Raw genomic sequence first — 15,187 nt, 5'->3', positions numbered from 1 at the left:
GTGGTCTGGCCTACAACAGTGGAACGGTAGATGCAGAGAAATACAAAGATCCAAAGGACATTTAGAACAAAGAATTTACTAGATTTGCTAATTGTTTAGACACTGGGGGGTAAAATGGAAGACGGTGAGATAGAAGAAGGATCAGGGATATCTCTCAGGTCTTTGGCTTGAACAATCAGATGAATCATGGAGCTATTTCCTAAGATAAGAAATATAGTGGGGGGGAGAGGTTTAGGAGGACAGATGATGAGTTCAGTTTTGGACATGTATTTTGAAGTATTTATGGGACATTCAAGTTGGGATTCCATAAGGCAATTAGATAAATGGGTCTGAAACTTGGGAAAGAGATCCGAGTAGGATGTATAAATTGGAAGCTATCAGCGTAACTGATGGTACATCGTGGCCATCAAAATCACGGAGACTGCCTGGGGAAATGTCTAGAGTGAGAAGAGAGCCCAATTCAGACCCTTGAGCAATGTCAGTGCTCTCTTTAAGGGATGCAAAGAGGCAAGGACCCTACCAAGGACTGTGTAAAAGAGAGGCCCAAAATGATTAGTGCCATTTTCTGCTTCTCTTTATGATGTCTACTTTTGTTCCTACAAGCCATCCTGTCCTGAAATTTTTCTGTTAAGTTGCCCAAGAGAGAACCTCTTCCATCTTTTCCTCTAGGTGTGCACATTTACAACAAACTCCTCTCACTTCTACTCAGCATACACGTCCCCACCAGTTTGTTTTACTCAAATCCCAGGCCATGTGTTTTTCCTCCTGCCACCCTTCCTGGTTGCCTAGCCCAGCATTTCAGTCACCAGTCATTACTTAAATAAAGACAAAATCATAGTTGTGGCCTTGAACTGAGCCTTTATCAAGCTAAAACAGAAGAAACATTTAAACTATCCACTGACCCTTAAATTCTTAAAAGTTTTTAAATACTACAGCCTAAGTCTGGCATATATGTTAACATCTGGAATATCTTCTTTAAATCATAAACGTAATTAATACACTAAAATCTAAGTTTCTGGTTTAAATAATCTCTATCCTTTTAAAAAAGGATTAAATATTCCCATTGAATATTACTTATATGTAATATGGAATTACTTACGTTGTTCTTCTAAAGTCTTTTTGAAGTGTGGGGTATTCTGGCATCTTTCGAATATCTTCCCAGTCTTTATCTTACAAAAAAATATTGAATATTGTTATAGGAAATAATGTGTTACTTATCAAAAATCGTTACTTTAGCTTAAAAATATACATTAAAAATACTAAATATACATTAAAAATATGCTTTTCAAAAAGAATGTCTTTGAAATATGACTCATTATTTTGAAGTAAATAAATAAATTACCTGCAGGAAACCCCATGACACTAAATATCCGATCTAGTTGATCATGATGAAAGGGATTGCTTGTTTTTATATCTTCCTGACGACAGTGAAAAATAGGTTCTGAAGTCAACAATTCAGCAAATATGCAACCTATTGCCCATATGTCTATAAAGGAAGAAAAACAAGTTTTTGCACACATTTACTATATTTCTTTGGTTATAATTTCTGGGTATAATCACAACCTACATATAAAAATACTTTTTGGGGTAGGGGGATGGACGAAATAGGTAAAAGGGATTAAGAGGTACAAACTTCCAGCTATAAAAAAGTCAGAGGGATGTAATGTACACATAGGGAATACAGTCAATGATACTGTAACAACTTTGTATGGTGACAGATGGTAACTGGACTTATTGTGGTGATTATTTTATAATGTATAAAAATATCAAATCACTATGTTGTACATGTTAAACTAATATAACATTGTATATCAAGTATAACTTTTATAAAGAATCCCCCAAATAAAAAAATTTTTAAAAACTTTTCAGTGAAGCAATACACAAAATACAATAAGTATATTAAGAAGACATATATATCACATGAAATAACTGTATCATCACATAACATACTGAAAGCCAAATAAAATACATTTTCTTGTAAATTTCCTGATCAAGATAAGCTTGGGAAACTCAATTTAGCAGGCAATGAATTTACTTTACATTTAGGCAAAAGCCTTTCAAACCACTATTAATAATTTAATCGCCAAAGGAGTCAACTGATATCCTACTACAAGGCATAATACTCAAGATCTGATAGACTGAAATAATATCATCATCAGGTACCGTGATACATTTCTTTAAAGCAATCAGATGCATAATGATAGAGCAGAATTTCTGAATTGTCAGTCTAGACAGACAGTACAGATCGCACAAGATGATTTGGAAAAACTCAACTTTTGTCTGAAAGACACCAACTTCAGTTTTTTCAACAAACAGTAAGCTCTAGAAGCTGATAAATACAAGTATATATAGACACTGCACGACACCAGTAGAGACAGATGTGATCCGAACATATTCACTTAGATGGTGCCCCAACTCTCCAATGTGCCAAGATAAAATTAGGCATCTTTCAGAGTTTTATTAACTATTTCAAATAACCAGTTATGGATTATTCTATTTGGATTTTATAAATTGAAAGACTATAATATAGTTTTAATTTAGATTCTAAGAGTATAATGTTATATTCACAATGTTTTGCCAAATGTACATGTGAATTAATTTTTGTGAGATGTATGTTCATACTCGCCCACTTAAATAAATGCTGTTTAATAAGTATTTTTTTAAAAAAGAACACACAGGACTTCCCTGGTGGCACGGTGGTTAAGAATCCACCTGCCACTGCAGGGGACATGGGTTCGATCCCTGGTCCGGGAAGATCCCACATGCCGCGGAGCAACTAAGCCCGTGTGCCACAGCTACTGAGCCTGCGCTCTGGGGCCCGTGAGTCACAACTACGGAGCCCGCGTGCCATAACTACCGAAGCTCGTGCACCTAGAGCCCGTGCTCCGCAACAAGACAAGCCACGCCACCACAATGAGAAGCCCTCGCACCACAATGAAGAGTAGCCCCCGCTCGCCACAACTAGAGAAAGCCCGCACGCAGCAACAAAGACCCAATGCAGCCAAAAATAAATAAATAAATAAATAAATAAATTTATTTAAAAAAAAAGAATGAGTGAATGTGTGTGTATTTATTACGTCTGCTATGAATACATCTCAAGCCTAAAGATAACTAATGTGGGGATTACTCTTTTTCTATGTCTTAGCTTTTTTCTTAACTTCTATCCAGAATAAGTAACTGGGACTTGACTAAAATTAGAAATGAGCAATTATGTTTTTATCTTTAATTCGTAAATCTTATTTTTACTGAGCAAGTAAGTCGCAAGCTGGTTAAAATTCAATTTCAGTTCTCTTTACCCTGAGGAAATAAAAAATATAGTTGGTTTCCAATTCATACCCAATTACCTCTATTTCCAAAAACACACATCTATTTTTTATTCCAACAGTAGAGCAGTTAATCAGAAAATATTCATAAAACTATGCTTCTCAAAGTGTGGGGACCACATACAACAGAATCACCAGTGGTACCTGTTACTCACTACCATGGGTTTGCTAAGAATCTCTGAGAGTGAGACAGATTTTGATGGGGCGTCATTTAGTTTAACAAGGTTTTTTGGCTGAACCTGCCTTTTCTTACTGGAAATCTCCCTTCTAGACATAGACTGAATAGTGCTTGGTAAGAGCCCAGTGCACATGGCTGTCTGCTGTTATCACATCCTGTACTCCCACCCTGTGCCCTGGGTTATCTCACCATCAATCCTGTTCTAAGGCACCACCTGTTGCTTCCAACTGACACACCCTTTCTCTCTGGCTTACATTTGGTTTCTTCCTATCCTCTGGTGCCTTCTGAGATTGTCTAGATTTTACTGTTCTCAATAGAGAGACCTAATAACAGAAAAAGCAAACATAATTCTAAATGTCTCAAAAATATAGCCCCTCAGTAAAAGTCATTCATTGGAATGTAAATAGAGTCAGGGCCTGATGTTCACTCCTCATTCTAAGGACCGCTCCATCCCTTCCATTTGCTTTTTGTAGTTCTCCTTCATTCAAAGACAGCTGCCACTGTCCTTGGCAGACAGAGTGGCAGCCTCTGGTAAGGGGCCTTATTACTATAAGCTCAACTGCCAGGGGACAGGTCTAAGGTCAGTCTCACACTCCTCTACTATCAAACACAAACTGGTTTTCCTCACAGTGCTGTGGCTACTCATAGCCTTTTTCACTAATTTAACAAAATCCTTTAGCAGTATTTATGAAGAATTATAATATTCCACACTGTGCTAGTGTCTCAATCCCTAGACAAAGAAAGTATAAATGTGTTCTGGGTATCTGAGTTTTGCAGAAATCAGACCTCCTGACGAATGAGGACATTACTATATTTTAATTTTTGTTTCCCTTTTTACCCATGAATAGGTTAATTATGAGTCTAATCTTTTCAAACGTGAGAACTTCATTTATAGTTTTTTGGCTGCCAGCAGGTTTTTCATAAGCTTAACAGAAAAAGGATTGGGCTTACTTGTCCATTTTTAATGATTTTATAACTTAAGTGCCTTTATCAAATAGAACTCAACAAAAGCAGCTAAATGTAGTCAAAACAGATATTAGTCTAATACAAGTAAACAGAAAATTCAAGAAAAGGAAAATTTAAAGAAACACACTTAGCAAATTTAAGTACCTTACAGAACTAGCCCTTCACATTAACAGTACTATTTACTCCCTCCCTACCCTCTCTTTTTACCTCCTTTAAAGCAATATCTAGGTCTGAGGACAGCTCTCTCTTCCTGACTCCCTCAGTTAGCAGCTGGGACCTCTGAGGACACTGTAATGACAGGTAGCAAAATCTCTGATGCCTCTGTTCTGAAGGAGACTTAAAATTTTACAGAGTATGTTTATAACAGGTTTTCTTACTCAGTTTTTTCACTTGGTGAGATGGCAAGATGCTGAGCACAGCTATCTACCCAGGCTCTATTTCCTACCTTAATGGAGAAACTGCCATTCTGAAAACTGTAATGGCAAGAGAGAAAGATTAGTCATATTGTTTCTTGCTTAGGAAAGGACTGACTGACTAACTTTTCCCCAAATAGAAGGGGCTCTCTCCAATAACTACACTACTCCCGTTTTTCTGTTTTTCTTTTTGTGAAGAAAACAAGTCTAAACCTCTCTTCAGTTCTTCTGATTGATAGTAAGTAAAAAATAACATTTGCATATTATCGTTTCTATAGCAACTCAACAAGATCAGATACTTCTGTCCTCTGAAAGAAAATGATTTTTTTTAAAGGAATCATATTCTCCTATACAGTTAAAAATCCAAGTCTACCAGATTATAAAATCTGGGAATATAAGCAACAGGACTTTTACAAAGAAATTTAAAGTGGTTTTTACAGAGCAGCTTTATTATTATACCATTTAGTATTTATGATAATGCAATATCATATGATAATGATATGATAATGCAATACTTACCAATTATAAGTAAATCATTTTAGACTAACTTACCAATGGCCTTTGTATAATGCCTTGCACCAAGCAAAAGTTCTGGAGCCCGATACCAAAAAGTCACAACTACTGGATCCAAATCTGCTAGTGGCTTTAGAGGAGAATTGAATAATCTGGCAAAACCCATGTCAGCTAAAAAATAAAATAATAAGAAATCAGGTTGGCATGCTACTATAACCATGCAAGGTTGATGACAACAGCCACTAACCTTATAAAGCAATCCTTTTTCCTCTCTTTTCAACCAGTGGTCTGTACCAGGCACCAAATCTCCCCTTCCGAGGTAGATACTATTATTATGCCTATTTTACTGATGAAGAAACTGAGGCTTAGAGATATTCTGACTTGTCCAAGGTCATAGAACTAGTAACTACAGAGTCAGAATTAGAATCCAGGTGCGACTTCAGATTCCTGGCTTTCAGAGACAGAATAATATTCTTAAATATTTTTAAAATAGAAAATAGTCTAAAAGTTTCCATGATTCATTATGACTTCTGTATGCCTATATATCGAAAAAACCTGACTATATCTTAGTTCAGTGTGTGCTAGAGTTGGTTGGCTCTTATGGACCCAGCAGAGCCGATTTATACACATCTTTTGAACTCAGTGTTCAGTAACGTCATGTTTGTGGCTTGAAATTGGCTATGGTGGGAGTATTTACATCATGGAAAACAGCAAATGCTACAAACTGGGGTTTTTTCCCCCAGAGAGCCAGTTGTTGTATAGTTACCAGCACATCACATAACATGTTTCCAAGAACATAGATAGAACACATAAGAGAGAATGTTATAATTCAGCATTTAACGAAGGTCTATACCAAAGATAACTAAAATATTAGAGGTACACAAAAGTAGTAAAAGGACTATTACTATAATAAGCTGTTGGTGACTAATTTTCTTAAGATTTCCTAAAGAATAAATACCTTGTACCTATAAAGCACTTCAGAGTTTACAAATGATTTTCACATACATCATACATCACTTCGTCTCATCCTCATAAGAATGCTGGTTTAATAAGTACTGCCCCTGCCACACTTCTGTGATGAAGAATCTAAGGCCCAAAGGAGTTCAATGACTTGCCCAAAGTCACAGGGATAGGAAGTGAAAATGCCAGTACAAACAAAAAGCATGTTATAATTTAGCAGCTACATTCTTAACCATGGAACTGATATCCAATAGATTACACATGTGATAACTGCATGTCACAAAGGCAAAAATCACAAAAATGATAAACCTCTGTAATATGAAATATATAATATACACAGTATATACTTTGATCGTATAAGGGTCCCTAGTATACTATACAATGCACAAATAGTACACTAAAGTTTCAACTACAGAGCATCATTTAATCTAAAACCAATATACTATGATATACATTAAATTTTTAATTTACAGTGATTTTGTTTCTTTAGAGTTTGAATAATTTACAAGACTTTCTGAGAATGCTTTGGAGGACCCAGGTCTTAAAAAATAAAGCTACCCAAGGATGCCTATGCTGATGCCTACACCTTCTTAAGCAAATTTCCCTATAGAAAATGCAAATATTCAAAACCATTCTACCAATATTACACCTACCGCAAAGCACTGCTCTATATATTTAGTAGATGCTGATTGTTGTTGATGGCAAAGTAATATGATGGAATACTCTTTCTTTCATACATTGAAAAGCATGCTATTTTTAAGTAAAGGCTAAAGCCAGTATTTCTCCCCTTATTCTCCACCTTCTAAGTTTTATGTAAGCCACATCTATTCAATGAAAAATGAAATCAAGGCCAGAGGAAACAATAAATATTCTTAAAAACAATTCCCATCTATCGTATGAACTTTAAAGGAGTTTCAAACCATTTTTCAAATAGTTACTAATTTAGACAAAAGGTAATTAGCCTAAACATTCCTAACACCTATTTTCCTAAAGTTAGATATGAGTGAAATTGTTCAATTCAACAGACAGGGGTAGTAAAATTCTGGTGTGGGTGCTAATTAGACAGTTATCAAATGACAGAAAAGCAGCAGAAGGCAATGTCTACTGCCAAGGAGCTTACATGAAGGTGAGATGACAAAATACAAGGAGTAGATTAAAATAAAAAGGATAAGTACTGTAAGACTAAAGGAGAGTTGCTGCTGGTTTCTACTAGACTTGAAGTCCCTTGAGGGAAGGGGTTATGTCTCCTTCACAGTTTTATCTGGAACAATGTCTGATAAACATTTGTAGGAGTGGACTAAATCGAAAGTGGAACTTGAGCTGGATTCTGAAGGATGGATCATTGTGAACAGTAAAGGCGGCAATGAGCATTTTAGGTAAGGCCTGGAAGTCTTCAGGTTGCTGGGGAGGGGAAGCCTCAGATACAGGGAAGGGCACAGTATGTTTTGCATTTGACTATGCTTTTCCTTTCAGTCAAAAAAGAGCTGTTATAAAGTGTGAAGCATAGACATCAGAGCATTAAATGATTTTAAAAAAAAATAATGTGCTATTAAAACAAAATTTAAAAACAATTTAATCAACTAGATTAATTGTTCACTAGACCTTTAATACCAATTATTGCTTACTTTTAACCCTGATTTTATCTCTAATCTTGGATAGAATTATAATCCTAAAACTCTTAACAATAAGGCAATTAACTGGCCTGGCTAGAATACAGAATTTATGTTGAGGAGTAGTAGGGCTATTTGGGAGAGTAAGGAGAAGACATTAAGTTTGGTGACTGGGATAAATGTGATGACTGGTACAGCATGGGAAGGTATAAGATGATGATGATGAATTTGGTTTAGAATTAATGCAATATAGGTTGCCAGCAGAACATCCAAATAGAGATAAACATTTCATCTAGGGTAAGAGAATAGAATTTGAGATCCAGATCTTAGAATCATTTTCATAGAACTCAAGCTTTTGAGGCCACAACTTATCAATTCCCTAAAGAAGTAATTGTGGAGGGAGGCCATGTCCCAAGCCAGTGCCTAGGCTGTCCTGAAATAAAAAGATAATAGGAATAAGAGGCAAACATGAATAAAATACAGAAGTAACAGCAAAAGTAGTAGATAGAAAAATAGAATTACATGATGTCATATAGACCAAAGGAAAAGACGGTCACAAGGCCAGACTAGCCAGAAGAACAAATAACAAGACAGTAAAGGAAAACAACAACTAAACACAGGCCACTAGATTTGATAAGACAGAGATCATAGATGGCCTTTTAGAGAGCAGTTTCAATAGAGGGGCGGAATTAAGACGTCAGATAATAACAAATTAGGGTAAGTGAAACCAATGCGTAAACATCATGTATTGTAAAAGTAGAGGAACAAGGGGAAAAACTGAACAAATTGTAAAGAAAACAAAATGGATATGAGAAAATTTATGTTAAACTGGGGTGAGGACTATGGAGAACAGTATGGAGGTTCCTTAAAAAACTAAAAGTAGAACTACCATACGACCCAGCAATCCCACTACTGGGCATATACCCTGAGAAAACCGTAATTCAAAAAGAGTTGTACTACAATGTTCATTGCAGCACTATTTACAATAGCCAGGACATGGAAGCAACCTAAGTGTCCATCGACAGATGAATGGGTAAAGAAGATGTGACACATATATACAATGGAATATTACTCAGCCATAAAAAGAAACGAAATTGAGTTATTTGTAGTGAGGTGGATGGACCTAGAGACTGTCATATAGAGTGATGTAAGTCAGAAAGAGAAAAACAAATACTGTATGCTAACATATATATATAGAATCTAAAAAATATATATATATAGAATCTAAAAAAAAAAAAGGTTCTGAAGAACCTAGGGGCAGGACAGGAATAAAGACGCAGACGTAGAGAATGGACTTGAGGACGGGGAGGGGGAAGGTTAAGCTGGGACGAAGTGAGAGAGTGGCACTGACACACACACACACTACAAAATATAAAATAGATAGCTAGTGGGAAGCAGCTGCATAGCACAGGGACATCAGCTCGGTGCTTTGTGACCACCTAGAGGGGTGGGATAGGGAGGGTGGGAGGGAGATGCAAGAGGGAGGGGATATGGGGATATATGTATACGTATAGCTGATTCACTTTGTTATACAGCAGAAACTAACACAACAATGTAAAGCAATTATACTCCAATAAAGATGTTAAAAAAAAATTGGGGTGAGGATTATGAATGTTTAAAGGTGAAGAGGACAAACTTGAGAAGGGGAGAATGGAGATACTGTAACAGGAAGGGCTCAAGTACAGCAGGAAGATATTCAGAAGCTAGAAAGGACATCAGATAGGACTTAGGAGAAAAAGACACTCTTTCTCTGAGACTGTTTCAAAGGCAGAGCTGTGCTGACAAAAAGTGGTCAGTGAGGTCATACCAGATAACTCTGATATCACTAGGCAGCAGTGTTTGGAGGGAAAGAGACCCCAGACTTGGAATTCAAGTTCTTCCTTTGAAAGGCTGAGTAAGCTACAGTCTCTCTAAATCCAGCTTTCCTTATCTGCAGTATCTACCATAGAGGGTGGTTGTGTAAAGCAAATGAGATAACGTTTGAGAGTATCTATCTTAGTGTCCCCTATAGAAGGACCATTCTTTATTTCCCTTTCACGAGAGTCTAGCAAAAACAAGGTACTCAATAAATGCCTCCAAGTGAAAGTGTGAGAGTGAAACAGAAAAGTGAGGAGCGGTAGAAAGGGGATGGGAGGGAGGAGGAAGGAAAGTGGAAAGGGAAGGAAAGCAGCCACCTGGTTCTCAACTAACATAAACAGAATTTTTTTATGACTCAGTCTCAGTAAACTCAGAGTAGAGGTTTAAAGAAGAAAAGTTGGTTTAGAACAGCTTCTTCAGGAACTGGGCTAGTGAATTAATTGAAGAAGTAGAAAACAAAGCAGCAGGGCACGCTTGGTTGAAGTAGGACAGAATGAATTGGTAGTACGTCAAGTTAGCACAATTCTGCATCACTTCGAGCATGATATATTCTAACCGCAAAGAAAGCAGGCTGATGAAACAAAATTTACTTTAAGATCTTTCTAAAAAGCATTGGACATTCAATAAATGTTAAGTTCTATTATAAGAAATTAGAACAAAGCATTTAGCTCATTTTCTCCCCAAATATGTCATAGGTATAAATGATGCCAATTTCTTTCAGAACTTTCAAGTTGCAAAGAAATTTTTAATACAGAGACAAGACTTCTGCCAGTGCCTTAATCTAAGACTGGCAAGCAAGAGAGTCTAGAAACATATACATTCATTTGGAAAAGATATGTTGGTACCTGGCACAGGACATGTGGTAGAGGGAGGGGAGGGCGGGGGGAGGTATCTGTGAAGATCTGTATGTACTAGGTCAGGGTGGGAGGGATGTATTCCGGGAAACAACATTTGGTAAAGCTGAGATGAAAGTAAGATTCAGAGATTATGTTTAGGGTGACTGTGCAGGACAGTAATAGTAGCATAAACACACACTTGGGGGTATTGTATGGGAATGAATTTTTTGCTTGCTTCAGCTTAGAATTATAGAACCTTATTTTGGGAATAAATCTGAGGGATTTTACAAACTATCTATCTACACTTCCCAACATCTTTTCTACAAATAATATGAGAAATTAATTTTTAAATTAACTACTTAAATAAGAGTATGAAAAAGGGAAACCATCTTTGCAGTCACTTCAGTTTCTTAGTAAATTATTTTAGAAATAATTACCTACCTATTTTGACTCTCCCCCTCTCAGGACCTTCTCCCATTACTAGGATATTTGCTGGTTTCTAGAAATAAAAATAGAGCATTCAAATTACTATATTTATTCTTTTGACATGCTCTAAAATGGAAAAGAGTTCTTATAATATGAAAATATCACTTTTGGATTTTCATCAAAACTATAATTGAATATCAAGTACCCTCTATATAGTTAAAGCATTTGACATACTTGAAGTTAGCACTAACTTTCCAAAAACATCCTTGCTATAGAAACATCTTATTTTCAAAATCATATCATACAAAAAAATCACAAAGGAATTAAAGCTGTCATTTCTATTTACCCCACAAAAGTAATGAGTAATAATAATTCTTAAACCTGCACAAATTATAAGCTGTCCTATTGCTGCCCACAATAAAGGGCTTTTGTGGTTGCAAATTTTTACATAAAATTTCCAGCCACAATATAACTACCTTCATTTAAATGAATCAAGTGGAATATTCCTTGCTAAATATTTCTAAGCTACTATAGGAAAACATGGTCAACATTCAGCAGACTCCATTAAAATTCATACACATTTTCAGCCATAGTTCATGCAAAAGTGAGAAATTCCAAATATAATCTCAAGATGTAGGAAAATAAAAACCAAAGCTAATACAGAGCTATATAAAGAAAAGAGTAGGCTGCAAATGTATCCAGCATCTTTTAAGTCATCCTTTTTTGTAGACATTTGGAAACAGAGAAACTGTGAAGATACATGCTTTGAGGCAAGTAAGTCTCCTCTGTAAACTCTTTGGAGAGAAAAATTTATGATTCATTTATTTAATCAATGAATATATTTTTAGTGTCTTCTAGGGAGAAAGAACCATACTAACCATACAAAGAATTAAGAGGAAAAATAAAAGCACAGTAAACCAAGTTCCTAACCTCCAGATGCTCACTACATAAGTAGAAAGTAATATCAGAAGTTTTGTATAATTCTAGAAGCTAATGCTAATTATGAGTTATGGAGAGGACTGAGATCTTGGGTTAGAGATTAAACCAGATTACTTTTAAGATCTCTTCCAATTTTCCAGCTCTTTTTAAAGTTTCAATGAAAACAATAAGCATTAAAGAAAAAAAAAGTTCAAAGAAGGAACTGATTAACAAGAGTTTCCATCGTTAAGGGAAATGTTCACTGGAGGTGGGGCAGTGGCGATGTCCATTATCCAGATCCTGAAAAATGAACAGAAGCTAGAATGGCAGAGCAGAAGAAAGGTAAGGGCTATGAATGAAGTAACCTTAGGAGGGAGTAAGAAGTCTGACTTAACAGAAGGCAGAGGACTCATGTTGGAGGTGGTAGAATGAACCTAGACCCTGCAGAGTCTTAATTGCCAGGTGAAGTAATCAGACCTTTATACGTATTACAGGCAGTGAGATTACAGGAAATAGGGAGGTATCAGAACTGGGTGTAAGGTGATAAGCGCTTCATCCAAGGACTTCTCAGCTGAAATGAAGTGGGAGTTACGGAGCTGAGGAACATTTTAAAGGAGAAATTAACAGGACTTTGTGACTAGTTGAAGGCAGAAGATTAAGACAAAGGGTGATAAAGATTTCATTAAGGTTTTGAGTTTATGTGACTGGAAGAATGGTGCCCTTGTGATAGGAAATTTATGAGAGGTACTGATTTGGGAGGGGGAACAACAAAGAGAAGGAGATGGCACATTGAGTTTGAGTGATGTGAGAGGCCTAGTTGTACTAGCCAGGGGAGTGGAAATAGGAAGATTTAGAATTTTTTTTTTAAAATAAATTGATATTTTATTTATTTATTTTTGGCTGCATTGGGTCTTCACTGTTGCACGCGGGCATTCTCTAGTTGCGGTGCGGGGGCTACTCTTCATTGCAGTGCGTGGGCTTCTCATTGTGGCGGCTTCTCTTGTTGCAGAGCACGGGCTCTAGGTGCATGGGCTTCAGTAGTTGCAGCACGCGGGCTCAGTAGTTGTGGCTCGTGTGCTCTAGAGCGCAGGACCAGTAGTTGTGGCGCATGGGCTTAGTTGCTCCATAGCATGTGGGGTCTTCCTGGACCAGGGCTCAAACCTGTGTCTCCTGCATTGACAGGCAGATTCTTAACCACTGTGCCATGAGGGAAACCCAAAGATTTAGATTTGAAAGTTATTGTCACTGGAGTGTGATAATTGAAGACATGAGACAAGATTAGTTTACTGTAGCAGAAAGAGAAAAATAGCATCAGACAAAAACCCAAACCTTCAAAATTCAAGTTTAACAACTATTTATCAAAGATCCATTATGTATAAAACACTGTCCTGCAGACTTTGAGGAAACAAAGAGAAATAAAACATGAAGCCCTTGACTTCAAGGAGCTTAATATCTAGTAGGGAAAGACAGACAGAATACTTTTTAGAGTATAAGGCAGATTACAGAAAATACCAAAACAGCAAAATAAATTGCCAGGAATAGATGATTCTTCTCAGTGAATATCAGGATAGTCTTTAGGAAGGAGATGACTTTAGATGAATTTAAGAATGACTAAGATTTTGATAAGCATAAACAGAAGAATGACTTTTCAGGCTTAGAGGACCCTAAAAGTAAGAGTCTGGTCACAAAGAAAACCCACGGACGTGACATACTGGGAGAGCCTACAAGTATTTTGATTATGACTAGAGCATAGAATGCTCAGTGTAGAAATAAGGCTAGGAACTATGTTGGAAATTAAATGTCACATTAAAGAAACTACAATTTATGCTATAGGCTAAGCCGAGACAAGACAGTGAGATAATCAGATCTATATTTAGGAAAAAACTCTGGTAGCACTGTGAAGGATGAACTGAGAAGGAAAGATGGACCACAAAGTAGAGACAGAGGCCAGTTGGAAGTGGGCTACAATAGTCAAGGGAAAAGTAAGGGGTCCCTAACTTGTGACAATGGTCATGGAGCAACACATAAGAGCATTTCAAGGTAAAAGTTCAAGATTTGGCATTGCTTTTTTGCACCGCCTTCACTACCCTCCATAGTCACTCATTCAACAAATATTGATTGAGTACCTAGCAGTGATTTAGATGCTAGAGATACCGTAGTAAACAAAACCAGGCAAGATCCTTGACCTCATGGAGATTACGTTCTAGTGGGAAGAGAAGGGCAATAAATAACAAATGTACAGTACATCAGTATTGATAAGTACTGTGGACAAAAATTATATAAGGAGAACACAGAGATTTCCGCATCTGATATTATGGCTGAGTAGGTGCTCTAGGAGACCCTGCCATTACAGAACAACAATATATATGCTGCCTAAGAAACATTCCTTGAAGGATCCTTGATCTCACAAGAGATAAGGCAGGGGTCCCCAACCCCCAGGCCGCAGACCAGTACCAGTCCGGCTGCTCAGCAGGAGTTGAGCGGCGGGCAAGTGAGCGAAGCTTCATCTGCCGCTCCCCATCGATCCCCATCGCTCGCATTACCGCCTGCACCATCCTCCCCACCCCAATCCGTGGAAAAACTGTCTTCCACGAAACTGGTCCCTGGCGCCAAAAAGTCTGGGGAACCACTGAGATAAGGGATATCTACAACAACCCCAGCCCCACCCCCAAATAAGGGCTGGAGAAGGAAGGAAAGGCAGGATGGACCTGGGAGCAGATGCCAGTAACACACTTCACTGGGGACACTGAACCCTGGACCACCAGCAAGGTGAAGAAACTGAGCCTGTTCCCTGACAATCAGTCAAGACTCCCACGGGGACTAAAGTAAACCAGAAGGAGCAAAAGGAAACCCTCTCTGTAGGAAAAAACTTCCTAACTTAGGCCTAAGGACTAAAACAATACATTTTCCTGCTAAAAGCATACTTTAATCCATTCACATACTATTTACAAGAGATCCATCTAAGTGGAAGGACCATAAAAGCTGAAAGTAAAAGGCTATTAAAAGATAGAGCAGGGCTTCCCTGGTGGCGCAGTGGTTGCGCGTCCGCCTGCCGATGCAGGGGAACCGGGTTCGCGCCCCGGTCTGGGAGGATCCCACGTGCCGCGGAGCGGCTGGGCCCGTGAGCCATGGCCGCTGAGCCTGCGCGTCCGGAGCCTGTGCTCCGCAACGGGAGAGGCCACAGCAG

The 15,187-nt window shown here is 37.6% G+C and overlaps 1 protein-coding gene across 4 annotated transcripts in view; it reads right to left on the bottom strand.

Annotated features, from left to right (window-relative positions):
• The window catches only part of CDK19 (cyclin dependent kinase 19), a 182,741-nt gene that overhangs the window by 13,081 nt on the left and 154,473 nt on the right, over window positions 1–15,187 (bottom strand). For all 4 annotated transcript variants that reach the window (XR_003681491.2, XM_007112036.4, XM_055087555.1 and 1 more), the window contains 4 exons: window positions 11,098–11,155; window positions 5,433–5,564; window positions 1,343–1,486; window positions 1,100–1,169 (listed from right to left, as the gene is read on the bottom strand). Coding sequence is in view for 3 of the 4 variants with exons in the window: in XM_007112036.4 (XP_007112098.1) it covers window positions 1,100–1,169; window positions 1,343–1,486; window positions 5,433–5,564; window positions 11,098–11,155 (404 nt within the window). In the remaining variant the exon portion in view is untranslated. The remainder of the gene's footprint in view (window positions 1–1,099; window positions 1,170–1,342; window positions 1,487–5,432; window positions 5,565–11,097; window positions 11,156–15,187) is intronic.

The sequence above is a fragment of the Physeter macrocephalus genome, chromosome 10 (genome assembly GCF_002837175.3).
Source record: "Physeter macrocephalus isolate SW-GA chromosome 10, ASM283717v5, whole genome shotgun sequence".
Lineage (NCBI taxonomy): Eukaryota > Metazoa > Chordata > Mammalia > Artiodactyla > Physeteridae > Physeter > Physeter macrocephalus.
Note: the sequence above shows the minus strand (reverse complement) of the source record. Positions and strands in the feature narration are given on the sequence as shown.